A 26777-nucleotide genomic window follows, 5' to 3' on the forward strand; every position below is an offset into this window, starting at 1 on the left:
GTCTGCGGAAAGTGACTGGTTGCTTTTTTCTTGATTGCCTTTCGACTTGATACACACACGCCATCTTCCTAACAATGGCGTGGCACCAAGGCGTTCGTGATCATTTATTCCCCAGTCTAAATTAATAAGGAGGGGCGGGGTGAGGGTAAGAAGAGAGTTACAACGATAGAGCTGATAGGAGCATGTGGCAGCTGCTGGGTCTGAGGGCAATTAGTTGGCTGTCACTCTCGTGGAGGTTAGAATATTTATGAGCATGCATCGCTAATACATTGAGTCTAAAACGAGAGTGGCACTGTTATTACCAAACTAGAGGCTTGTGATAAAAGACCCACTCTAATAGGTCATTCATTTCAGAGCCTTTACGGGGCACCTACTGGGGGATCTTCTTAGAACCAGCACCTCGTGTAACTCCCAGGAGACAGGGCCCTGGGCAGAGCCAGCCCTCCTTTACCCTCCTGACTCCCATGAGCTGTTCCTCTAACGCAAATAGCTCTTGTCCTTCCTTGTTCATAGTTTAAAGTAGTAAAGCAATACCTATTCATTCGAGACAAATTTAACAAGACCATAAGCAAGAAGAGAAAAACAGAATAAACGAAAGTCCTTTGTAATTATAATAGAGATAGACACTATTACCGTCAGGTGTAGAGCCTTTCTGACACACACACATGCACACACATGCACACACACACACGCACAAATTGGATCCCTCTGTAAACACTATTTTTCAGTCTTCTCTTTGTGAGGTATAACTCACACAGTAAAATTAACTGTATCTGGTAAGCAGTTCTGCAACTTGACAAATGCGTAGAGCTGAGTAATCAGCCCCACAACCTTTAATCTGCTACTGTGTACTTTGCTCTGATTACAAACATATTTCTGTGTCACTAAAGGTAGACTGATATTGTTTTTATTCAATGCACTGTGTTTCATCAGATGGACACAAGCCTATTTATTTTTCCAGCGGAGACGTTTGCCTAGCGCTGGTCCCCGGGACCAGGGACAGAGACAGCGTCCTCCCGCCAGCGCACACAATGTCTGCTGCGCAGGAGGGGTCGCCGGCTGCCTCGCTCACTAACCCCACTGCCCACGCACAGGGGATGGACTCTGGTCCAGCGGGCGCTGTGGGACAAGGGGTTCTGGCTCAGTGGGGTCTTCTGGTTTACTGAGCTAGGCCCTCTGGGTCTCTTGCAAATGTCTCCAGCTCTTAGCTAGAAGTTGGTGATTTCCAAACCTGTCTCCAGGCCAGACCCATCTCCTGCGATCAGAACCCACATGTTTGATCCAAAGGCTATTTCGAGAGTTGCACCTGGATATTGTGCAGGCACCTCAAATGCAGAAAGTTCAGACCTGCTCTTTCTCCTGAGCTTCTTGACTTGGCGCTTTTCACGTTTTCTCATCCACTCACCCGGTCCTGTGAGTCACCTCCCTCCTACCCACCAAGTCCCATCAATCAGCAAGCCTGGCATCCTCACTGGCTTCCTTCCCTCTCACCCTGAAGAAGATTGTTCTCAAAATTCTGGTTCTACATTTTGGGATTGAGGTGAACGGTAAAGCAGTTGTCAGCCTGCATATGGGGAATTTTTCTACACTTGTTGATTTTCCATGGACATAAAAGCAGAGTTTAGATCCTGAATATAATTTGGCTCAAAAATATTCACGTAGAAATCCTACACTTGAAATGGTCAACACAACCCGTGCTTACACTTATTAAACTTGTCTCCCTAAAGTAACTGGAGCAGTTGAAGCGATAGCAGGTAGTTGATACTCCCCTGCGTCTCGGGCAGGGGAGGAAATAGGCCAGCACAGTAAAGCCTGCCCCTTGCTGCTGGTGAGGGGCAGGAGCCAGCTCTTCTTTGCTCAGATGGACAGGAGTTGGTGGTGGGGGTGCACTTGGAAAGGTCTGAGTCGGCTCCCCTGGTTTGTGTTACGTCCCTGCCATAGGATGAGGTCTTGAGGCCAACCTTGTCCGTTTGGCTCTTTCGAGATGGAAAAAGATGTGAACCCCATAGCTGCCCGTGGTCTAGGCGGGTTCGTTAGCACTGCCTCTGCTGCAAGGCCGGGCATCTGGAAGGGAGTATGCGGGGACATCCCGAGGCTCCTCTTCAAGGCTTCAGGTCATAAGTCTGTCCTGATGGGACTCGCTTCTGTATCTTTTCCTGTGCTCAGAGCTTGTGTGTTATCTGCTGAAAGGACATCCCCACTTGGACATCCTGTAGGCTCCCGAAACCCAACATGTGCGAACCCCTCCTCAAAGCCCCGTGCCCTGTGTTCTTCACCTCAGTGGGCAACGGAATCATCTGCCCAGTTTCCCACGTCACGAAAGAAGTGTCGCGCTTAGCACGCCTTTCTCTTCTAGCGCACACCCAGTAAGTGGCGGTGTTCTGTGGACTGAACTCGCTGAGTGTCTCCAACACAAACCTTTCCTCTCCCTTCCCCCACTAGATGTGCAGGCATCTCTCTCTCATACCCCCCCGAAGGGTTCCTTCCCTCTGGAATGCCCCCCCAACCATTCTCCACGCTGTTACCACGGGTATCTTTTCTGAACACAAGCCTGGTCATGTTTTTTTCTTGCTATAAAACCTTCAGTGGCTCCCTGTTCCCCACAGGAGAGAGGTCAGAACTCCCGTGGCCTGGCCCCTGCGTCCGCCTCTCGATTCCTCCCTCTCCCTCTGATCCTCTACATCCGGCTGCACCGAAGCACTTTCATTTCCTCCTACTCGCCATGCCTTCGGTCTTTTTTTTTTTAAAAAAAATATTTCATTGATTTTTAGAGAGAGAGGAAGGGAGAGGGAGAGGGAGAGAGAAACGTCAGTGATGAGAGAGAGTCACTGATCGGCCGCCCCCTGCACGCCCCCGACTGGGGATCGAGCCCGCAGCCCGGGCATGTGCCCTGACCGGGAATCGAACCGTGACCTCCTCCTGGTGCCTGGGGGGCGACACTCCACCACTGAGCCACACGGGCTGGGCACCGCGCCTTTTTCATACGCAGGTCGTTGCCGTGGGAAAACTGTTGGTAACCACTCCCCTCTTTCCTCCGCTTCCTGGGTCGTGGTCTTCCTGACACCCCCACCCCATGCCCCACGAGGCCAGTAGCATCTGCGCTTGCACAGTGGGAGGCGTTCGCTGCTCTGCATTTTGTTATCTTTTACTTGTCATTCTGTCACCTACACCACGACGTCCCTACGCGGCGGGGCGGCGGCCTGTTCACACTTGGATTCTCTCGTTAAGCGTTCTTCCATGACAAGTGGCAATCTGGGCTGTTGAGCTGAATGGATGAGATGATCAGGCTTCAGGCACTGCCGGCCGTTGCCGCCCTAGCTGTGGCTGCCCAAGGGTGCCCACTCCCTCACCCACGCCCACCTGGGAACAGGCCCCCGGGGGTAAGCGGGTGATGGCACACACCGCCTGTCAGCGTTGGACGCTGCTCTCCACGAGCAGTTGCAGGCGAAGCCGTCTGAGTGCAGGATACAGCTCCCGTCCGACAGACTGTGAGCCCCAGTGTTCAAGGGACAGCATGGTTTTTTGATGGATCAGACACATATCTGCGACCCTCTTCTGTTTGTTCTTGTTCTTAATTAACTCCCTCTCTGATCACCTCTTCATATCCCCTTTCTCTATCAAATCAGAAGGGTACGATTCTATTAGGCGCAAAGAATGACAAGATCTGCCTCCTAATTATTGCCAGAAGGAAGGTCTCCATGCTAACTATTTGAGAACCAAAGACATCATTTCCATTTTTTTTTGGAAGAGGGCAGACTCTATAATATTTAACCAGCTTCTAGCCCAAAATTCTCTTGGATCAACTCATCCACAAGATCCACAGGAAAGCTAGATATTCTGAGATGCTTTAGTTGTATTTATTTTTGATTATTTGTGAGATGGGCATTTAATACTCACTGTAAAATCTACCCAGCACCTGTGGGTGCCGCTGTTCATTCACCGGTCGATGGAGCGGCCCTCTCCATTTTCTATTAGCCCTGCCCCTGGGTTCTTACCAGAGCGTGGGGAGGGTGGGTTACACGCCATTCAGACTCCTGAGGGGGTGGTCAGCCCTCTCTGTGGCCTGCTGACCATCAAGGCCAAGGCCACGGCCACCAGGAGAGCACACCGAAAGCGTTTTTCAGGTTGGACCTTGGTCCTGCCACACCATCCTCACCAAAGGCCGAGTCAGAAAGACTAGAATTGTGGAGGATTCCCAGCTTTCAGAATTTTGAAAATGGCTGAATGACTTCCCTACTACTTCTTTCATTATAATTTTTAAATAAAGAAACATTATGAGTCAGTCCAGTATGTGTGACAGGTAAAAGTGGGGCCCCCCAGGCTGAAGTCAGGACAATGGACAGGGTGGGGGCAGAAGGGACAGAGTCCTGCCGTCTGGCTCCCTTGGCTGGTCCCTCACAGCATCCTTTCTAGAAGGATCCAAGGAAGAGACTTCTCATAGGTGTCGATTTGTGTGTGTGTACTCGGCGTATTTTATGTTATGGAGACCACGGCTATGCCCCTCTTTGCACTGGCCGCTGGGAAGCACAGAGCGGATGTTGCAGGCGCTTACCGGCATCTGCACTTGCCTGCACGTTACATGAAACAGACCTGTAGACGTGAAGTCCAGAAGCCAGGTGTCATTTCTACCACGTTTCCCTCTTACTCTGATTTTCACTTTATTTTCGTTGACTCCTCTCTCTAACCCATCTGCGCACATTACCTCAGATTGCTTCTGGAGCGCATCACTATATTAAACAATAACCCAACAGGGAGTTTTCAGGGACCATCGTGTGACCGCTCACCTCGTTGGGGTGGAATCCATCGACGGGCTCGATGAGCTGCCAGGGCTGCCCGCCTTCTTCTGCCACTTCTTCATGACTGCAGGGGACACACAGAGCCAGAGCGTTAGAGCAAGGGCTGTGCCAGGAGGTCACCAGAGCTGCCCTCCTGCTCCGTAAGACACCAGCCTCCCCGTGACTGCGCAGGGGCGTCGCTTCCATGCTCCTCTGCTCCTTCCCTTCACCCACGTTCTCAGGGAACCTTTTGTCCCTTCTCCTGCTTCGCCAATACAAATGTTAAAAAGAGAAAGTAAAGAAGGACTGGAAGAAAATCCCTATTGGATGTTAAGAAACCCCCAGACTAAAGAGACAATGGGAACTGGGCGAAGTCAAGTCCTCAGACAGAGCCCGCTGGAAAGCTGCCGAGTTGTATGAATGAGACGTGAAGATGGTATTAGAGAGATGGCCTGAGCCAGGCCACCCACACAGCCTCGGACCCTCTGGGGGTAGGAGGCCTCTTGCTACGCTCTTTGATTCTCCGTGTTTGCAGAGAAGGTTGAATGACAACTTGAACCTGAACTTGTGCCTTTACTGGCTAAGAGAAAGTTCCGGAAAGAATGACAGTGATTGGGAGATCTGGAAAATCCACAGTAGAAAGCAAACTCAAGCTGATTAAGGACACACAGTTGAAGCCAAGATCGTGGTCCTGGAGGGAAATGTTTACTAGGAGCCCGATATTAAAAAGGTCAGACTTGCTTATACCCGAGTTTCCTCTAGTGCTATTTGATTTTGGCACCTGGGCTTAAAGTTAGTCCAGGCTATTTCCATTTTGATTTGAATTTTATGTGCGTTACTGAGGACTACACCAAAAATCCTGGCCCTTAGAGAGAAGGGGAGGTGGTGATCGATATTGTACTTGATGGGACAAATGAACATTGTTCGGTCATCAGAATTAGTGACTGTTTTCCAAAATGAGAAGGGATGGTCATTGGTGCTCCCCTTGGAGCAACTGAGCATCCCCAAGGTGGGGATTCTGAAAAGAAAACTGGAACAAAAACATGAGGAAAAGAGAAGGGTATTTACTTGCCAAGTTTTACAAGGAAGCAGGGGCACACCCTATGGTGGGGGGCTGTGGGAGGGGCCCACATTTTATTTTGACCCTACTCCAGCAATTCTAATGATGTCAGTGACAACATAGTCCTCTCTGCTCCCCCATTAGTAGGAAAATACCAGGGAATCCAGCCTTTAGAAGAACTGGCTTATATGGAATAATTGGATAGGCATTAAAAGAAATGCCACAGGTTACCAAGGCTACAGGCAGTCTATTCACAGCGGAAAACATCATTTTCTCACATGATATTGTGTTGGCCAAGGTTGCCAGTCATCACACATTTGCAGACATCAGCATTAACACTGAGAGGAAGAGTCAGTAGCTCATAGGCAAGAGTTTAAGGTTTCACCAATATGTGACTAGAGCTAGACAGAGTGACCTTTTTAATTTATTTAATTAATAAATTAATTATTTTTCTTTTTAGAGAGAGTGGAAAGGAGGAAGGTAGGGGGAGAGAGAAAGAGAAACATCGATGTGAGACACATCAATTGGTTGCCTCCCACATGTGCCCTAACTGGGGTGGCCAGGGATGAACCTGCCACTCAGGTACATGCCCTTGACCGGGGATTGAACCCATGACCCTTTGTTGCACGGGCCAACGCTCCAACCATTGAGCCACACCGGACAGGGCCAGAGTGATGCTTTTTAGTTTGTGTATCTCAGGGTGAGATTTTGCCTTCTCAGAATAAACATAATACCAGACAGTGGTCCCTGTTTCTTCCCTGGTTGAGTTTAGAGTGGGAGGTCCAAGCAGGGGGAACAAGGTAAGCTGGTCATTTTCCTTCCTATCTGGGACCATAATTCAACGTAGGTAAACACATTCCTAACTCTTCTTCAGAAGGCCTGGATTAAGGTTCATGAATGGTCATGAACGATCTCTTGGGATTTGGTGCATACTGTGTTTGTGTATTTAAAAGAAAATGTTTTTATTGATTTCAGAGAGAGGAAGGGAGAGGGAGAGAGAGATAGAAACATAGATGAGAGAGAAACATTGACCGGCTGCCTCCTGCGCACCTCCTACTGAGGATTGAGCCCGCAACCCCGGCATGTGTCCTGACTGGGAATTGAACTGATAACCTCTGGGCGCATGAGGCGATGCTCAACCCCCTGGGCCTCCCCAGCCAGGCATGATGTATGGTCTTTACCTGTGAAGTCAGGGAAACTCTGCTAATGACCAGCTTTTCAGAGAGCCAACAGAAACCCCTGCAGGAGAGTCATAGAACACGTGTGGCCCCTTAATGATCAGCAACACTCTCGGGTGTTTAAAAAGAGAAATCCGCATCCTGGTGGGCGTCCTGAAGTCACTGCTTGTTCTTACAAACAGGTACATGGCAGGACCTCAGAACCAGGCTTTCCCCTAAGGAGTTGCCATGGCAGCGGAGGGCAGCGGGTGGTGTTTTCAACGGTCAGTGTAAAGTGGCCTTGTCAGTCCGGTGGCATTTTCCTTTCTGTGTTTGAGAGACGTGGCACAGACGAAGATGAAGGACTTTACCCGCTCGGCTGCCCTTTCCTGAAGGGGGAAACCACTTCTTCTGTGTAACTCACGACCAGCTGGGGGTGAGTCAGCAAGAGACAAAAAGAGCCCTTGGAGACGAGTGGTCATCGTTCAGGGCTGGACTCAGGTGTCAGAGCAGAGAACTGGTCACTCTTGTGCCCACCCTCAGGGGACGGGACCCTCAGTTGCAATCAGAGGTGTGTGAAATGGTAAATTTCACCTTGAAAATGAGGCTCTCGATGATGCCACAGTGAGTTCAAATACAGTTCAGAAAGGAGAGGGTTCCGTGTGGCTACGGAGACCGCAGGTTTGACGAGTGACTCCACAGGGTCTTGATTTCTCATAAAAGGGGACCGCAGGGGTCATGAGATGTGTTCCTACCGCGGCTGCTCTGAGGAACTCAGCGTGGCCCTCAGGCGTGAGCTGACAGTGAAAGGGAAGGAACATTTCCCCTCGTTTGTCTCGAGGCCTGGAGCTCGCAGCAGCGTCCCAGGCAGGGCGTGTAGGAAGGTCCACATCCTCTCGTGAAACCATCGCAGGGGTGTGTTACGTAGATACGGGCCCCGTGTTCGGGTGTGGGTGGGAGTGTTCAGAGTGTTCAGGGAATTGCCTGTAATCTCAAAGATAATAAAGCGCGGAGCCGGGGGCCGCCTGGAAAATGAAGTCCCTGCGCATGTTAGACGACATTATATTTTCAATAACTTTATCCATGTTCGAGGTTGGTGATCACAGATCACTTGGCGGTATATTTGTTTACAGCAGGAATTCATTAATGCGTCTTTAGCTCTGCATCTTAATGCGAGGTTATTTATCAAAATGTCTCTCCCCATGAGAGAAATATGCATCACCCAGGCAGGAACTCTAGTTAAGGGCGATCCGTCTTGTTGAAACGATGTTCGGAGTTGAAGCACTGGCCTCTGCAGTGCAGACCGCGCCAGCTAATTAACCTGATAGTTCCTGGTGGCCATCGCTCCCCCGGCTGCCTGGGCTGGGGCAGGGTTGGCTAGGGGGAGGTGGAGGTGACCTCTGGGGGAGAAATGGTCCATCCTTTGATACATGGCAAAGCTTTTCATTCGCATCGTCGCAGAGGGCAGTCCATCCACAGGAGGCCTTTCTCTTGTACAACAACTGCTTGGCAATGAACACGAGACTGGAAGGGTTAAGGCCAATACAAATAGTTTCTCAGAGTCAAGATGTAAAGGAGAAATCGTAGCACCGGTAACCACGCCTGTTTCTGTGGCCACGCCGCGGTGACCCCTGTGTTTGGACAGAAGGTCAACAGGGAGATGCTGGTGTTGTATCTGGGAAGCTGGGACACGGGCTGTCCACTCCGCCGTGGGCAAACCTGAGGTCCCTCCCACAGAGATGCTGATCAGTTTCTCTATGCGCAGGGCCTGGGAGTCTGCATTGTCCCCGAGTCCCTAGGTAATTCAGTGCCCACTGTGAGAGGCACTGCCTCAGCCCTCACCCTGTCACCCTCGTCTTTAGCCCATTGGTAAGCAGGATGGCGCTATACTGGCAAGAACAAAGGCGACTCCACTCACCTGTTGGCTCCCTCCCACTGAAGCTTCTTCCAAACTGGTCACTGGCTCTATTGCATGCGGGTTTCTCAAATGATGGGGAAATAGGGACGATGCTGAGCTTTTACCTCCCCAGGAAGAAGGTCACACTTTATCTGATTTCAGTACTAGAGCTACTAGTGTGTAAGGACGGTCAGGAGAGACCCTGTCCGGTCTGCTGCCTGCTGGTTTATACCCAGCTGGGGCGGGCTCTCAGCGATAGCTGCTGCTTTTGTCTTATGTCATCACCAAAGCCGAGCGACACTTACTTTCTTGGAAGTCAAAATCCACGTAGAAAAGATCGAAGTTTGTAAATTTCTGGGTGGTGGCGATCTTTTTCAGTGTGTTGGAGAGTTGTTCTGCTCTCTGGATACAAAGGAAACAGGGAATTCTGTGAAATCCAGACCTTGACTCTAGTGAGTGGATTCAGGCAGAACAAAGAAATGGGTAGTGCCCCCCCCCGCCATCTGCACAGAGCAGCTCAGCGCACTAAATTCTATTTATGCACAAATGGCCAACGAGCATACAAACTGTTAAACTTCATTAGGAACCAAATCAGGGCAAATTAAAGTAATAAGATACCACGTTCCCCTGCGGGACTGGGAAAGAAAAGATGAACAGTTGTGATAGAGTAGAACAGTGCCAGGGGATGGGTGATCCAGAATGTCAACTTGTTTAACCTTTCTAGAGAGCAGGTCAGCAAGACGGATCAAATCCTTGAACACGGCATGCCCTTGGACCCAGTGATTGTTCTAGAAATTTGTCTTAAGAAATAGACATGGTACACACACACACGCAGGCCCATCACGGTGCTATGTGTCACAGTGGCAGATTGGAAACCTATATGACCTACATGTCCAGCTCTAAGGGGTGAAATAAATCGTGGTACGTTCCTATGTTGTGTACTCTGAAATGATTACAAAATCAGGCTGTGGAGGAATAATCGATGGACGTCAGAAGGCATAAAACAACATGTATATTCTGACACTATGTAGGCAAAACCCCCAAAATATCTATGAAAGTAATACTGGAAAGACAGGCACACATATTAACTTTGGGTGGTGGGATTTGGGGTGATTTTTGTTATTGTTCTCTGTGCTTTTTAAAAAATATCCTCTGAGGTTTTTAAAAATGGAAGTATATTTATAAAAAGAACTCAGTAAGTCTTTACAAAGAGATGATTCATTACCTGTGGAAAAACTGCGTGAAGCGCAGGTTCCCGTCAAGAAGAGAGGAAAGCTCTGGGCCCCTGGTCCTCCTGACACTCGGGAGAACTCAGACATAGGGCCTAACTCGCTCCCTTCTCTCCGCCTCTACGCATATGCCTAGGACCGGCTTTCAGAGGGGTGTGTGTGTGTGTGTGTGTGTGTACACGCATGTGTGCATGCGAGAGAGACACACACACTATACAGTGACTGACAGACACGGGGAGAGTGACAGACCCAGAGGAGGCAAGAGGAGAGAGACAGGGCACCCCACATTCCCTGCCTCCTCCCGCCCCCTGGAAGTCCGATGTTTCTGTTCACCAGGCTGGAGGCCGGCACCCTGTAAAAATCCCATCCCCTGTGACAACACCGCAGCAAACACAGGGAAGGAACGACCCAAAATGCCATCAAAGGGCCTGCGACAGTCCTACCTGTGAAGTGAGGGTCCGGAGGGTCTTGTTGGCAGACATCCAGCCGTGGCAGGGGCTGATCTGAGGGCAGGAAGACACCCCATGATTAGAGAGGGACATCGGGCGATGAGGGGACTGTGGCCTCGGGACGAGTCAGTGCCGGCTCACCTGAAGACAGCTGAGGAAGGAGTAGAACTGCCCGTAGGTCATGTCCTTGTTCAGCTGGCCTGGAAGACAGCGAGCGCTGGATGTCGTATGGGCCCGAGGGTGGTAGCCTCCCGTGCAGAAGGCTGGCACCCTCAGGGACCTGCCCTGATTGTTCAGCTGGCATGGTCATGAAGGATGCCCATGCTCCCTTTCTCTCTGAGCCCCCTAGAAACTCAGAGCCGGGGTGGGGAGGGGCCTTAAGGAGTGTCCTTCCTTCCTGAGCTGTTGGCGTGGGCCAGGGGCGGGGAGCCTGGGGGGCCTGACCTCGCCTGGACCCAGGTGGAGGGATGCAAGGGCACCATGCGGACCAGAGCACCACTGACGATGGACTTGCCGAGCGGCGGCTTTCTCCTGGCCATGGTATGGAGTGCCAGGCTCCCAGGGGGCACCGGGAGCATTCAAGGTGGCAGTTGACAAACCCTCCTGTCCAAGTTGCTGAAACACCCAGGTCTGACCCAGTTATCCATGGTGAGGGTCTGAGCAGCTGACCAGGCTCTGCCCTGCAGTCTGATGAGCTGCAGGCCTCCCAAGGTGCTTGGGCGGCCCCTGGAAGCAGGAGGCCAGCGCACCACATCCCTGCCCGGCCCAGGGGATCTTATCTGAGCCCTAAGAGTAGATATGCCCCACACTTATGTTTTTGGTGCACGTTAGAGAGGTGGCTAAGAATAAAGGTGACAGGTGCCGTGTGGGGTTCATCCTGAGCCTTCGGAAACATCAATTGCAGATGCGGAATCTCTGGGTGTCACCTCTTGTCTTCTCACATGTCTCCCCCCCCTTCCCTGCTTACAGCACCCCCAGCCCCAGGTGATTCCACCTTCACGCTGTGGCTGAGACACAGAACCCAGGCTGTCCCGCTCGGAAAAAGAGGGGAACAGGAGGCCCCGTCTCAGAGCCAAGGGAAGGACTGAAGCCGATAGAACAGCTTATGCTTTCCTTACGCCCCGGCTCAGTTAGGCTGAAAGATAGATTCAATTTTCTTGTCACAGAGGAGAAATATATTATCTCTGTGTGCCCGAGCCTGGGAAACGGAGGCTTGTGGTCCCTGCTGCAGTTGCAGGGACACGCCAGGCCTCCTCGGCTCCCAGAGGCATCCCATCTTCACATTTTAGATGAACCTCAAACCGCTGGCTTTGCTTTTATTTCCTGGTACCCACATGGAGCCCCGAGCTCCACCTTTCTCCAAGATCCCGCGTTCCACCGCCGAGGCGGCTTCTGCTCTGTTTCTTTGGGTCTGCGTGTGTTTCTGTAACTTCTCTCCTTTCTGTACGTGTCCCTGCTCGTCTCAGCCCAGCCCAGCTGCCGTGACTGACACAGTCAGCCTCCACCTGCACCCTGGATCCTCCGTGTGCCCAAGGGGACAGAGGCTGAACTGAATTTTCTCCCATAACACTTGTCACCCTCTGACATGCTTTTGGAGTCTTTCCCCCACTGGGATATGCCTTATGTTGCTGGGATTTTTGACCATATGTTCACTGCTGGGCACACAGTGCCTAGAACAGTGCCTGGCACATGGCAAGCACTTAAGAAATATTGTTTTGAAAAGGCATTGTCCTCCAAAACACAGAAGGAAGAGCTGTGTGGCACCCAGCTTACATGGCAATGAGCTATGCAACACTTGGCAAGCCCCCTAGCCCCTCTGAGCCTCCCTTTTTCCATTAAATGGAATGAATGAAAACATCGCTCTCACAGGAGTGTTTTAAAGGTCAGCATGGCAGCCCTACCTAATGTGAATTACTGCTACTTTTATAATGTACCACATCCGGAATGCTAGAGATGCTATCAGAAACTTCTCGGGATCTCTAAAGCATTGTAGAGCCAAGGACTCCACGAGAGGGTCCAAGCAGGGAACCAGTCCTCTGGAGGACAGTGGTCTACAGAATTCGATCTGGCCACTAGGGGGCACTCACCATTGCGATTTGGAGAAATCCTTCCTTGGACTCAAGGCTTTAATGTCTCTTGTTTGGGCTTTATCAGCTCATTCTGGATTTCACCTTCAGTTAAAGGAGTTTCCTGACTGAAACTCTTACCTTTCAATTTGTCTTAATTCTTCATTAACTACTTCTGCCCTTCTGGCTTTGGCGCTGGTTCTGCCCATCTTTGGATACTGACCTTTAGACCCTGCCCCTGGGGATGCTTCCCTTCATTATTTCTGACTCATGCACTGTGATGGCATTTTAGGTGTATTCCTACATGATATGAACTATATATATTTGAACTCTATATACGTTGACATTGTTAAAGAGTTAAAGTATTGTCGAAACAATACCGAGAGGATGGTATCTGTTGTGTAGATTGTCCCAGAGAAAGGTCCCATCTGGTAAGCCATATAAAATAACGTGGCTGCCATTCGGCAGGTGGGAATTCAGATACTTCAGAGTCTCCATGACCTTGGAGTAGAACTGCTCGGGAGTGGTCATTGCTCGGACTGTGTCAGTCTTCCTGTGGGTAAAAGAAACAGAAAATGCCTTATTGGATTACAAGGATAGATGTGTGCCAATTCAAAATACCTGGCCCCTGAGGTCCCCTTCCCCATTCCCACATGGTGGCTATTGGTGCTATTTGCAGAATATTTCTGGCTTCCATGTGATCGGGTTGGCCTATAACTGGTCTGGGAGCCTTTAGAAAGCTCTTTTTCTTTGCCATGGGTCTGGGCAATGTTCTAGACAGCAGTGACTTCACCAATCTGAGTCCTGGAACAGAGCCACATGATTCTTGATGGTCATGTGGTGTGAGTGAGATGTTAGTTGCTTTATGCTCCTAAGATTTTAGGGGATGTTTGTTTCTGCAGCATAACCTCAATATCCTAACTGATACACATGGTTCATGGAATCAAAGGAGCCTGGTAGTGATGATGATTATTTGTTTGATACTTCAAGGTCTACAACTTGGTCTCTAAAACTTCCTACCTATATTGCAGTTAGGGAAACAGAATGTCACTGAGGAATGAAGTTACATTATGTGTTCACATTTCCTTCCATTCTACCCTGAATTTGAACTTTCCTGACTTTCCTGATAGACCGCTATTTCAGGCTATCCCCCTGCCACGCTGTCTGCCGATAGCAATTCCATTTTGCATCACTGCCTTTCTCTTCATAGCTGTGCTTGTGCTCTATAGAGAATATTTTAAATTTTAAATTATATTTTTTCTTTTTGCTTCATAACAGTTAGTGAAAACAGAAAAAAAAGTTTTGAAAGTGGTTATAAGAGCATAGGCCTAAAATCAAAGAATTTAAGACAAAGATGGAAATCACAAGTGAACTGAGAGTAACAACATTTTAGCTTCAATCAGACATTTTTAAAATTTAAGCTGGTTGACTTATTTTCATTTGGTTTGGGGAAAAAACAAAAATAAGGAATGTATGAATATATTCTAGAAATACATCATTGAAAGTTACATTAAAATTTCTTTCTTTTGAGTTATGTTTAAAAGGCAAGTGTAAATAGGATGGCTAGAATACTTTCTGGCTTTAATACGTGAATCTATTATTGTTTATATTTTTGCACAGTTGACTTTTGCAGACACAGGAACTCCTCCAGTTCGAGTTAAGATTCTAACCTGCATTAACCTGGGAACATGAATTCTCTAAGGTTTTCATTACTCTTTAGGCTCTAGATTGCTCGACGTTAACCTGAATGGAATAATGCTAAACATTGTCTTCTCTTCTGAGTCCTTAAAATTCCAAATTTACTGCACGATTCTATAATGGGTTGAACAGTATCCTTCAGAATGTGACCCTGTTTGGAAACAGGGTCTTTGCAGATGTCATTAGTTAAGATGAGGTCATAGGGAATTAGGGTGGGCCCTAAACCCAGCAAATAGTGTCCTTATAAGTGGAGGAGAGGACACACAGACACACACAGGCCCCTCAAAGAGGCATTTTGACTCAGACTGGGAATGGGGGGGCCTCTGCGCCCACATTACCCCAGGCATAGAGACCCTGGGGCCCCTGAAAGTGGACGTGGCCTGAACATGCCTGCCATTGGCAGACTTCTTGTCCTTACCAGGGCCACTATGCCTTGATGGAGGAGGCGAGGGAGGGAGGGAGGGGGGGAGGGAACTCCTCTGAGCACAGTCCATCCCCTTTGCTGCTGGTTTCTACCATTGGGCAGAATGGATTCTTTCTGGGCAGCCCAGGCTCTGGGGTCAGCACCTGGCCTGATTTCCTCTCCCCTCAGTGTCCATCGGCCAGCTGCCCAGGGCGTCTCCTGAAGCATTGTCATCGCAGAAAAAAAATGCTTGGGGGCCGGGCACGCAACCTGTGTGGGGTGGTCCTGGCTCTATTAAGTAAAAGGTGCACAATTTATAATTTCTAGGTCCACTATAAAAAAATGGGACCCTGTCAATTGATGTGGCCAGTGTTGGCCACATTTCTAGCAGTTACCATGTTCTTTTCAGGGCTGCGGGTTGGGACGCTGGGGAATCCCTGTCATTGTGCCTTATGAATCGAGGGCCTGAAGGCCACTCCCATTTCCCAGTGCGGGCCCTGCTAGCCCAGGGTCTGCTGCTGTAGCTCACTTGCATTTGCCCTGTTCCCAGCACATTCTATAGCTTTGTGGGCAGTGATCGGAAAAGCCCGAGGAAGCTGGGTAAGCTTAGGCCAAACTGAGTGGAGTTACAATGAGACCGTAGGTTCATCTGTGTTGCCTTTTTTCTTGAATTCCGGACACTGACAGCTACCTTCCAACCATGACCTTTATTTCAGTAACAGTGTCTGTTGAGCAACTGCGCGAGTTCGGGGCTGAGAAGGAAGCACATCGTTGCGTTATGTGGGTAAGAGCAGGCCATCGTTGCCAAAGGAGGAAAGACAGAAGTCAAGCAAGTATCCCCAGACTTGCTCAGGAGGACTTCTTATGCAACCCGTTGCTGGCGTGAGCTTTTTATGCAATCACTCTGCTCATTTCGGGTTATCTGCTCCACCTTGACGTTCTGGCAGATGGGGAGGTGTAGTTGCCATCTGTCTTTATTTTTTTAACCCCTCCACAGGGCGTTGCAAAGTGGGCACCGCGGGGACATCCCACACTGCCAGCTCCGTTCTTTCTCCCAAATGCTTGCTGCTTCTCTGCCCAGATCCCGGCAGGGGGAGGCTGGCACCGGTCCTAGCTGACGGCTGCCTGCCCCTCGGCTGTTGGCAAAGGAAAAGCAGGTCTGGCTGGAAGGACCGCTGGGTCGGCAGGTTCTGCTGGGAAAAGGCAGTTTCAGGGGCCTGGGCTCTTGGAGTCAGTGCCTCTTTCTGCAGGTGCCTTTCACGCCGTGTAACTAGTCTGCTCTCTGACCCTCCGGGGGAACCTGATGCCGAGGCTGGAGGGTGCCGGCTGATCTGACCATTGGTTTGTTCTGTTTTGTGATGGGGCTGGGCGCTGAAGCTCAACGCTTCTCCTTCCATAAGAAGCTCGAGGTCATGAACTGTGGCCTCTTTGCCATTGGACCCCAGAGACTGGCACATCACAGGTGCTCAATTTACAGTTTAAAAAATGAATGGATAAAGGAAGTAAACAAGGCCGGTGTGGATGGTGGGAAGGAGCACAGGACTTCATCAGAGAACCTGGTTTGGCTCTCAGCTTGGCCACTCAATGCTCTATGGATGGATAAGCAAGTTTTTTAATCTTGCAGAACCTCGGTCTCCTTCTCTGTGAAATGGGGACAGTCATACTTGCCTCCTAGGGCTGCTGTGGGGTGAGATGATGTAGTGAGTGGCATGGCTCTGGGCTCAGAGCTGTTTGCTATTTAGTGGAGTGTCCCAGGTAGTCTGTGAAGAGGTTGGGACTTGGGTCCCCAGTGTGTACCCCTGGCAGACTTGGGGGCCTGGGGAGATCAGTAAACCAGCTTAGAGGGTGCCAAGGCAGGGGCTGGCACATGAGCATTCTGGATCACAGTGTGGCACCTCCTGCCCTGAACTCACTTCACTGATCAGGCCTAGGCTCTCATGGAGGTGTCCGTGAGTGCAAACACTTTAATGACATTGAACCGTGGTGTGTGGGAAAGCAAAGGCGAGGCAGCGAGCAGGAATCCCTGCTTTAGCACTGCTCGGGGTGGAGTCCAGCTCTGTCCTTAGTCAATTAATTGGGCAAGTCACGTAACCCCCTGTGCTTTCCTTTTCTGTTTTCTAAAACGGAGGGTGGGTGGCTGCTGGGAGCTGTTCAGGATCTGATGTCACCTTTTCTTTTTGGCCATGATCACGGGACAGATGGCATGCCCATATGCAGGGTATTCTTAGGGGTACACACAGATTTTGAGAAATCTTCCAAAATGTTGTGGGGGAATGAAGGCACTCAACATTTTGAAATCACTGTGGATATTAGCAGGGCAGCGAAACTACTTTGTTTTATGGGCCATGGGCAAAAATAGGATTGGCTGTGAAGCATGTGTAGTTTCTCTGCAAACTCTCTAAGACTGTGGCGTCTCTACCCCATGAGTCGGTGCCTGAGGATGTGAGCGGGGAGGCTGGTCTTATGGGGTAGCTGTGATTCTGCCTTATTTTATTGAGAAAGTCATGATTCTCAGTCTTGGATTCTTGGCTAGTAGAAGCAAATTTCTTTTCTAATAAAATGTGTTTTTATGGATTTCAGAGAGAGGAAGGGAGAGGGAGAGAGAGCGATAGAAACATCAATGATGACAGAGCGGGTCATTGATCGGCCGCCTCCTGCCCCCGACTGGGCATCGAGCCCACCGCCCGGGCATGTGCCCTGACCGGGAGTCAAACCCTGACATCCTGGCTCATGGGTCGACGCTCAACCACTGAGCCATGCTGGCCAGGCAGAAGCATATTTCTTGTGATACAAATCAGAACTGATCATGACACACCCACTTGTTGTGAATCAGAGCAAAGAATGAATGGATCAGATGTTTGTAAAAGGGTCTTTCTCCTTTACAGGTTGGTTCTGTTGATTCCACATGTGTCTAGGGCTTGTAAAGACAGAGAAATTTAACTCAGCAGCAGGTTGCTGTAATGGAGTGGCATGGAGTGGCGTGGAGTGGAGAAAAGGGGAAACCCAGAGCCCAAGGATTTTCAAAGGCTTCTTTCTTAATAACTCACCCGTTGCAGACGTCATTTCCGATCATGGCGTATATGACAATGGCTGGATGGTCCAACAGTGGGTTCCTAGACAGACTGAGAAGCCACAGATGGAAGCTGAGCGTCACAGACTTGGAAACCCAGCTCTGTAACCAACGTCACAGGCTGGGCCCATGAAAGATCTTTGCATGACCACCCTCTGGGTAACTTCTTGCTCTTCTCCTTTCATTCTAGTAGCACCCTTCCCGTTTCCCCCTTTCTCCCCTCCCTTCTCTATGCTCTTTAATCTACTTCCTATTAGGGAAAGACCATGTAAGTGCACGGGATTGAGGAGTGTGAGAAGTCTCCCGCACTGGGACACCCTACCATCTTCTCAGCATCTATGCAGCCCTTGTGGTCAATAGACACAAGTCAGTTACCTGGGCTACTTGTGTCCAGATTCATAAGACGACCTGTGGGCCTGCAGCCAACTTTGGAAAATCAAGGGTTTCCCAAGGTTCCCATGCTGGGCACTCAGGGCCTTGCTTCTCAATTTTAAGCCCCAAATGAGCACACAAGTGTTTTGTCACTCTTAAACAGGAACATGAAATCCTTTTTGTCTTTTTGGCCAGATCTAAGTTTCACCCACTCTGTATGTATTTTTATGATTCTCTTTTAAGGACATATGCAAATGAACACTTCCAACGCTCCCTGGTCCAAGAAGAGATAATAATCTCCCAGTGTTTGCAGAACGACTCACTGATGCCCGGTGCTAGTGAGGGCGGGGTAACAACAAAGTTTTCATTCATTTTTCAAAACGAGAAGTGTGATTTAAAAACAACTTCTTATAGCCCCCTTCCACTTACCTTCCTATAAGTCTCTCCAGGTTTTGGGAAGATGCGCCTGAATAATTAAAATGAGGATAATTAAAGTTAGTGAGTTCAGTTCAACACTATCAGGATGAGAGTCTGATGGACTGAAATCATGGGAGACGCGTCACTGGACAGTCTGAGGTCACCCGCAAAGTCCTGTTGATGGAGTAACATTGCTCTGGCATGCTCCTTAATGGGTCTTTCCTCGGCATTATATTGACATAATCCCAAAGTCTTTGGATTTACAGGTCTTCAGACATTTCCTAACATGAATGAGTGAACTTGCTAGCAGGCGTAAGGAAAAAGTATAGATCTATCACCAGAGAGAGGAACTACCCCAAAGATTAAGGATGAGTTGAGGCGTGAGAGGAACAGTAAAAAGGATTCTTTGAGGACCACCCATCTCCCCAGCGAGCCCCAGTGAAGCTGGTCTTCGTGCTTACTCCCGAGGCTCCCCCTCTGGCTGGCCTGTGCAGGGTTCAGGTTGTAGAGTTGCTGTATTTCAGCTCCTGGAATGACTCGTATGACCATCCTCCCCCTATCCCTGTTGCCACCTGTGATGTATCTCTTCCATGAAAGTCGTGGTTATTGAGTGCTCCTGTTATTGTAGACACTTTATTTTATTAGTTCATTTAGGCCTTAGCATAACTGTGTGAGGGAAGCACATTAGTAGCCCCGTTTTATAGATGAGAAAAATTAGGCTCACTTAAGTGACTGGCACAAAGCCACACAACTACTAACTTGGAGAACTGCCATTCAAACCCTGTCCCTTCTGCCTGCAATGCTGAGCTCTGGCCCCCTGAGTGATGCTTCCCTAGGCTGGGAGGCTAGAAAGAGTGAACCCAAGTAGGGAGTTAACAATGAGTTGGACACGGCCTCTATCCCTGAGCAGTAGCGTCTCTGGGGTAGACGCATAACTGAGAACTGGTGCGAGGTTTAATGCAAATCCCACCCCAGAGCTTGAGAAGGGGGAACCCAATGTGATTTGGGCCCATTGTCTGGGCTCAGAGAAAGTGCCACGTCGAGTCCTAGACGTAGAGACTCCGGGTGTTTCTGGCTGTTAGGTCCTTCCCGATTGTCCCCAGGATGAAGACGGAGGGTGGCCCCCGCGCTGGCAGGGTGCCCACCAGGGCTCATTCATCTCGTCGCTAGGCCCTTGGTCCAGTTCCAGGCCCATGATCTCAACTGCCCATTTTTAGTAGCATCATAAATCAGGAGGTGTTTAATTCTCACTCTTGGATTTGTGTGTTAATGAGCTACAGAAACTAATGAAAGCTCAAGGCATGAGTGGGAAAAAAAATTGAAGGACCAGGTCAGGCCAATCATTTTCCTCATTGTCCAGAGGCAGCCGGAATTCAAGGTGCAGATCACCCCCGGAGCTCGAGGGGAATGGAAATGAAGGCCTGCCGTGGCGTGCCGCGGGGTCAGCCCCTCCCGTGTCCACACCACCCGCCTCCCTCTGCTGCTCAGGACAGGATGGCAGGCCCACGTCGCAGGGGATTTAAAAACAGCGGTCACCAGCATCCTCTCAGGGAGAGAGGCCGTGCCTACTCTGCTTTACCCAGATGTGTTTCCTCTTCTGGGGGGTCTTTGTAATACGAGCACTGCGTTTTCTCTGCTCCCAAGTTGTTGCCCTCCCAGGATTTCCGCTTCCTTGGAAAGCTCAGTTTTTGAGATGATGGAATTAGTTTATGTAACGCCCTGTCTCTTCCTAACCCCCCTTCGTGTGGTTCTGCTAGCCCTTTGCCGGACCCGCCAACACTTCTGTCTCCTCCCCCAGTGTCCAGTCTTTCACCTCCTGTACTTAGACTTCTTCTCAGTGCTGATTCCGCTGTGGCAGCTGCTGCCATCACAGAAAATACTTCCAGAGGCAGGTGGACCCAGGAGATGTAAGCAGCAGAGGTAGCCCCAGCCGTGGGAGGTGGTAAAGCGAGGCCAGCGTTTGAAGAACTGGCACTGCCCTTGAGAGGGTCACACTCTGGTCTCTATAGTTATAGTCCAGGGAAATGGAACAGGTTTGACTATGAAACAAGGGCCAGTGGCCCAATGGGGACTTGCCTGTCCCTAATTAAAGAAAGAAGAGGGTCCTTATTGGCCATCAAAGCCCTGAATTCTAGCTCATACTTTCAGCATTTCGGAAGCATTTTGAAGAGCACAATGTGTAGAATCCAGGTAAAAATTTGCCACGAGGAATTTAAATTCGTCTTTTTCTCTAAAAACGTTTGTTTGCAATAAGCAGAAACATTTAGACTAATATACTGGCCATGAGCTCAAAACAGTGGGCACTTAATAACTGTTGGGACACTTTCTGATGATGTTTCTATTACTGCAAATACTTTCAGATTCCTAAGTGTGGTTCTGAATTCCTGCGACAAGCCAGATACATGGTTCTCCCAAACATGTATTTTTAAAAGAATGTAATAGCTTCCCAGGGTCACCCAAATCTGCCTCCTACTCTCAAAACCTGACGTAGCTTCACAAGCATCCTTCAGCCACGCCGGTCTTCTCTTCCCCAAAGGTTACTGTGCCCTTGGAGCCTCTGTGCCCTGAGGCCCCATCGCCCTCTGCTTTCTGGATTCCTGTTTTTTGTGTTTGTGTTTTTTCCTGCAGGGCTCTCTGCTCAAAGGTACCTTCTCTGTGACATTTCCCCCCCATCCTGCAGGCAGAGGTAAGAGGCTCTCACTTCCACAGGCCTCAGCCTACCTCTTTCTATCATTTTACCAGCACCGTCACTGTTTCCGCCGTCGCCTTTCTTTTCCATTTAGCTACGATCCCCGTGAAGCCAGGGGTTTGTCTTGCTCACCTTTCTCCTTCTAGCACCTATGGCAACATTGGAGGGAAACGGGGAGGGGAGGAGGCCGAATCAGGTGGGAATGAGAGGAGGGGAGGTAAGGGAAGAGCAGAGGTAGGAGGCCCACCCAAGGATGCTCTGGGCTGGTGATGAGACCACAAGTGCATTCAAGCTCAGGACACTCAGCAGCAGCGAGCTTTCCCCACGAGGCCCCTTACCTTCAGCCTTGAAAAGGGGCCGACTGAAAGGAGACCCCCTAGGACATCAGGAGCCCTGGCCATTGACAATGACATAAAAAAGTGCACACATGTTTTTCGGACACCCTATATTTACATTGGAAAAGTGCCTGATTTCTGAAAATGCTGAGTAAATAATTGGCCAGGTGGTAGGTGGGGTTGGCGGTGATGAAGGACACTCAGGGGAGCACCGAGTTTTCCCCGTTCAACTTTCTAGCAGCCCCTGAAGCTCAGGAGGGGCTGTTACTGTCCCCATTGTGCGAAGTGAGCCCCATCTGGGTTTTGCGAATTCCAATGTCACCTGACATAGTTTAGGGACTTGGCTTTATTGGGGAAAGGGCAAACTGCCAAGGCTGGATTGTCCCCTCAACCCCATCACCCCACTGAATTCGGGGCCGATCTCTCCCATCAGGGTGGAGTGAAGACGCCCCATGGGAGCTGGCTTGTCTAGACAACCCTGAAGGGGATCCCGGGGTCACCTTGGGCAACCAGGGGCCTCACTCTGCTGTTCTGTGAGGAGCTGGTTTTGCCCCCCTCCCTTAACCACATGGCCACCTCCCGCTGGCCACTTTGGTGCATTGGAAGCTGTAAGGACACCCCCCCCCCCCGAATTGGCTGATCTTAAAGATTGAGCAGGAGCCTTGCTGTGCCCAACCCCATGCCAGAGAACTGGTACCCGAATTACAGGTGACTTCGACATTTTATATTTTAAAATGCTTTATAATCACCAGCAATGGCTCATGGTGGGTATGCCTATAGACAGGTTTGAGATCTTGCACCTAAACATCAAGACCAAAATAAGAGCTGTCCCTTTAATTCTGACTCTCCAATTTTCAAGAAACGCTTTAATATTCTGCTCCACTCTTCCTCCCCCTTCTCCTCTTTTTCCCTAATAATGAAAACTAAGTGTAGCCATAAATGTGCAGGCCACAGAGGGCTGACTTTTCCTATACCTAATGGAAGCTTTGGGGAGCACTTGGAATCGCTCGGCGCGGGTAGCTGGGGTACATGCTGCACGATATGAAACGAAAACCCATAGTGAGGAGGAGCCTCTGAAACCAGGCAGAGGGGCTGGAGAAGAAAACCCGAACATTAAAGGATCAGGAACTCGGAGGAACGAAGAAAAGTCCTCTTAGAGTCACATCCGTACAGAAACAGTCAAGCAGTGCCTCCAAGAAGTTACACCAGACAAAGTGTCCATTCTTTGAATTCCTAAGGATTTAAAGAAAGAAAGGGAAGCCTGGCCAGTGCGGCTCAATGGTTGAGTGTTGACCCATGAACCAGGAGGTCGGGGTTCGATTCCTGGTCAGGGCAGATGCCTGGGTTGTGGGCTCGATCCCCAGTAGGAGGCGTGCAGGAGGCAGCTGATCAATGATTTTCATCACTGATGTTTCTCTCTCTCCTTCCCCCTTCCTCTCTCTGAAATCAATAGAGATATATTAAAAAAAAAAAAAAAAAGTGGGAGACTTTGCACTAGAGGGGAGGGCAGAGTCTTTGCAGTGACCTTGATTTTGCTTAGTTCTGTTCTGCTCATGCTCACTCGGGTCTTGCCTCCTAAGCCTCGAATGCCCTGCACCTTGGCCTTTCTGGAGCTTTCCTGTTGGACAACTGACCTGCTCCTTTGTCTATGTCTTGACTGTGTCTTGTTCTCATTTGCTGTGGGGACAAGGCTCTAAGCCCAGGGCAGCTCTAACAGAAAGAGAGACTGTTCATTTTACCCCATGGTCCTGGTTATGTAATTCTCAGCTTTTGTGGTACTTATGAAATAAAGTCAGTCCTTCAGGGCACATAGGCGAAGGCTTTGGCGGAAGACTACATACCGTTTTTGGAAAGATTCTGGTAGTCTCTGTGATTGCAGCGGTTTCTTTTCCATAAATGAAGGTAAATAGAGTTTTCTTTAATTCTGAAACACATAAATATGTGTATACTTAATGTTGGGATGTTCAGGTGATGAAGTTGAAACAAAGATGTTTTTATTATGACTTTTTAAACTGGGGTGGAAATGAACTCAGGAAATCAAATCTCTGCAGATGCATTTTCTCTAAACTATCACTGCCTAAGTTATTGCAAGAAACAGCCCCATAAAATGATTGTGTGGATGTGTAACGATTGTGTAAGACCAAACTCTTTTTTCTTATGAAGACCTCCAGAGTCACCCCTTCGTAATCTTTTTACCAGACACTGCTGTAAGTCTCTTAAACAATTGGTCATCTTTACCATCTCTGTATTTTGAACATGACCACGTCCCCTTTCATCTCTCAATTGCTGTGAAGCTGTGGCAGACACTCTTGTCCTTTATATCTGTCTCCCCTTTGCCCATTTTAATAGATGTTTCAGTAGGACATACGTCTGCTCAGAATGATGACAGCTTTCCCAGCTTCCCTTGCAGCTAGGTGTGGCCTCTTCACTAAGTTCTGGGTAATGAGATGGAAGTGGAATTTTTCAGCAGCAGTTTCAGGGAATGTTTCTTAGGACACAATTGGCAGGTTTCTTTGCTCTTTCTTTGTCCTGTTTACCATTCTGTTGCCCAGAATAGGAATGCTGTCATTATAGGCTGTGGGGATAAGTTCTCCACTGGGAAGGCAGGAGTGAGCTGGGAAGACCCTGGATCCCTGAGGACCAGTGGACTTGGGCTCCCATACCAGACCTGGATTGCACATCTCTGACCTTTTATGTTTGAGAGAAATAAACTCATGTATTATCTTATTTAAACCACCTAAACATTGAGTCTCTCTGTTACCTGTGGCTGAATCTAATACTAATGGACACAGAATTTACAGACAAATTTGTGACCAGTATCAGGCTATAATTGCCCTCATTTTAAGTCATTTTCTTGGCTCCCCTTTGTCCCCTCTTTGATTTTTCTATTCTCTTTGCCAAGCTTTAATTTAATTTAAATTCAATTTAATGTTATATTCTCTATAATGTTATCGGCTTCCTAAAGTCCTTTTTGAAACAAGACCAGATATAAACTAATGGGTAATGGCTAAACTCAGAAGTATTTGATCAGTCCTCCAACGTATTGCATCTTCTTTTCATTATAACAACTTCAGATCTCATAACCTTACATAAGTCACCATTTATTTTTAAGTGTTGTGTAAGTCTCACTCATATTATAGTGCTGGCCAACTGTCTCGGTGCTTCAGAAAGGGAAGCATGTACCAGGTTTGGATCCTTGGGATGCGCTGAAAGTGTATTCTTTCTGAAGCCTCAGAAAACTTACAATATTTCTTAATAGAAGACTAAGATGTCCGAGCAATAAATTAAGTATGGGATTTTGCTCTGTGGTAGAGTTTTAAGGTGAATGATTTTATTTTATTTTGTAAAAATCAAAGCTACTGATGCACAGAGTATTAAAATAATCAAATTCATTTTACTTGAGCGATGTTTATTGAGTCTTACTATGTCCCAGGCACTGTTCTAGGCACCTGGGTCATATTGGTAAATGAAAAGAACAAAGACCTCTGTCCCTGTGTTGTTGACATTCTAGCAGGAAAAAAACCCCACTAAATATCATGAATAAGCAAATTATAGAGGATGCTAGAAGGTGATACATGCTATTAAAAAAAAAAGTGAGGAAACTGGGATTAAGGTGGTCAGAGCAAACCTCATTGAAAAGGCAAATGTGAACAAAGCCTGATAGAAACAAATAGTTTAAGAGTGATGACCAGCAACACCACACTCCTCTCTCTTCCCTACTTCTCCGTTCCTGAAGGTCACTAACTTCAACCTTAACTGACCGAGTCTTTTAGTATTTTCTTCCTTATGTCTTCATGTCATACTTTCAAGGCTACTTCTTGATTTTCAGTCTTTAGTGTCATCTACTCATTTCCTGCCACAGAGAGGAGGACTTCACTGCTCACAATTGATCTACGATTATTTTTTCTTCCCTTCACAACTCTTTCACTTCCCTGGAGTTAACAGTTGCCTTTTGTTTTGTTGCTTAATTTCTAAGTATTTATCAGCAATTCACCCTGAAATATTTTACAGTTGTTTGGGTCCTTTTCAATGCGCTCTGATGTATCAGGTAGTTTCTGAATTTCGTTTTCTCGTGGAACTCTCTCCTGGAAGCCCTTGACCTGTGTCACCGGGATATTCTGGGAGCTCCCTTCCTCATTGTCACATCTTTCTGGCTTATTAGGTGGCCTTATTCCTTGAAGACCGTGCTTGCCTTGTTTGGGGCGCAGAATGCTTTTAGTTACTTTTGAAGGCTGTGTGGGAAGTAACATCATGATTAGTATTTCTTTAGCATTTGCATATCTGGAAGTGTTTTTATTTTTTGACTTGATACGAAATGTAAGGTGGTGGGGTATTGTTAATGAGATGTAGTGTGGGCCCAGAAACACGGCTTACGCCGCAAGCGTAGACCTAAGTGGGGTCAATAGGACTTGCTGGGAGAAATCAAGTTGAGAACGAGCCATGTTCACTTGCTCTGTGAACTCCTGTGATCTCATAGAAAGGTGTCTCAGACAGACTCATCCAGGACACCCTACATAGCTGTTTAAAAAGCGGGTTCTAGTGTTTAAGAGTTACTATGTAATAATAAACACAGATTTCTAGTACAGGCAAGTGTTTTGATAAAAAGGGCAAGTTCAACACATGATGAATCAGCTTCTTGCTAAGCTACTGGTGGGAAGGAGGGAATGAGCCTCCAGGACACCACAGCGTGCCTCTCACTGACAGATATGGCAGATCAAAGTTAGGAGTATCCTATCCTTAAATCTCGGCTGTCCTGGGACTTTTTGACCAAAAGGGGATGGCGGAAGTGACACTATGCCAGTTCTGGCCTGGCTTTTTAAGACACTTGTCAACTTTGGTCCCTTAGAACCCTGATACCCCATGTAAGAAGTCTGACTACCCTATTGAGATATCATGAGAAAGACTGCACAGTGGAAGCAACCAAGGTGTCCTTTAATAGGTGAATGGATAAGCTGTGGTACACCCATACAGTGGACTATTACTCAACAATAAAAGGAAATGAGCCATCAAGCCGTGAAAAGGCACGGAGGAACCTTAAATGCATATTACTAAGTGAAAGAAGCCAATCTGTAAAGGCTACATACGCTGCGATTCCAACTCTCTGGCATTCTGGGAAAGGCAAAACCGTGGAGACAGTAAAAGATCAAGTGGTTTCCAGGG

The 26777-nt window shown here is 48.6% G+C and overlaps 1 protein-coding gene across 1 annotated transcript in view; it reads right to left on the bottom strand.

Moving 5' to 3' along the window:
- Positions 1-26777, bottom strand: part of AOAH (acyloxyacyl hydrolase) — a 94378-nt gene that overhangs the window by 2251 nt on the left and 65350 nt on the right. Inside the window, 9 exon segments of the mRNA XM_081146825.1 lie at positions 4785-4840; positions 4843-4860; positions 9195-9291; positions 10562-10621; positions 10709-10767; positions 13014-13186; positions 17782-17856; positions 18606-18642; positions 23459-23541. Coding sequence (XP_081002951.1) covers positions 4785-4840; positions 4843-4860; positions 9195-9291; positions 10562-10621; positions 10709-10767; positions 13014-13186; positions 17782-17856; positions 18606-18642; positions 23459-23541 — 658 coding nt within the window.

Source organism: Miniopterus schreibersii, assembly GCF_964146895.1.
Source record: "Miniopterus schreibersii genome assembly, chromosome: 9".
Lineage (NCBI taxonomy): Eukaryota > Metazoa > Chordata > Mammalia > Chiroptera > Miniopteridae > Miniopterus > Miniopterus schreibersii.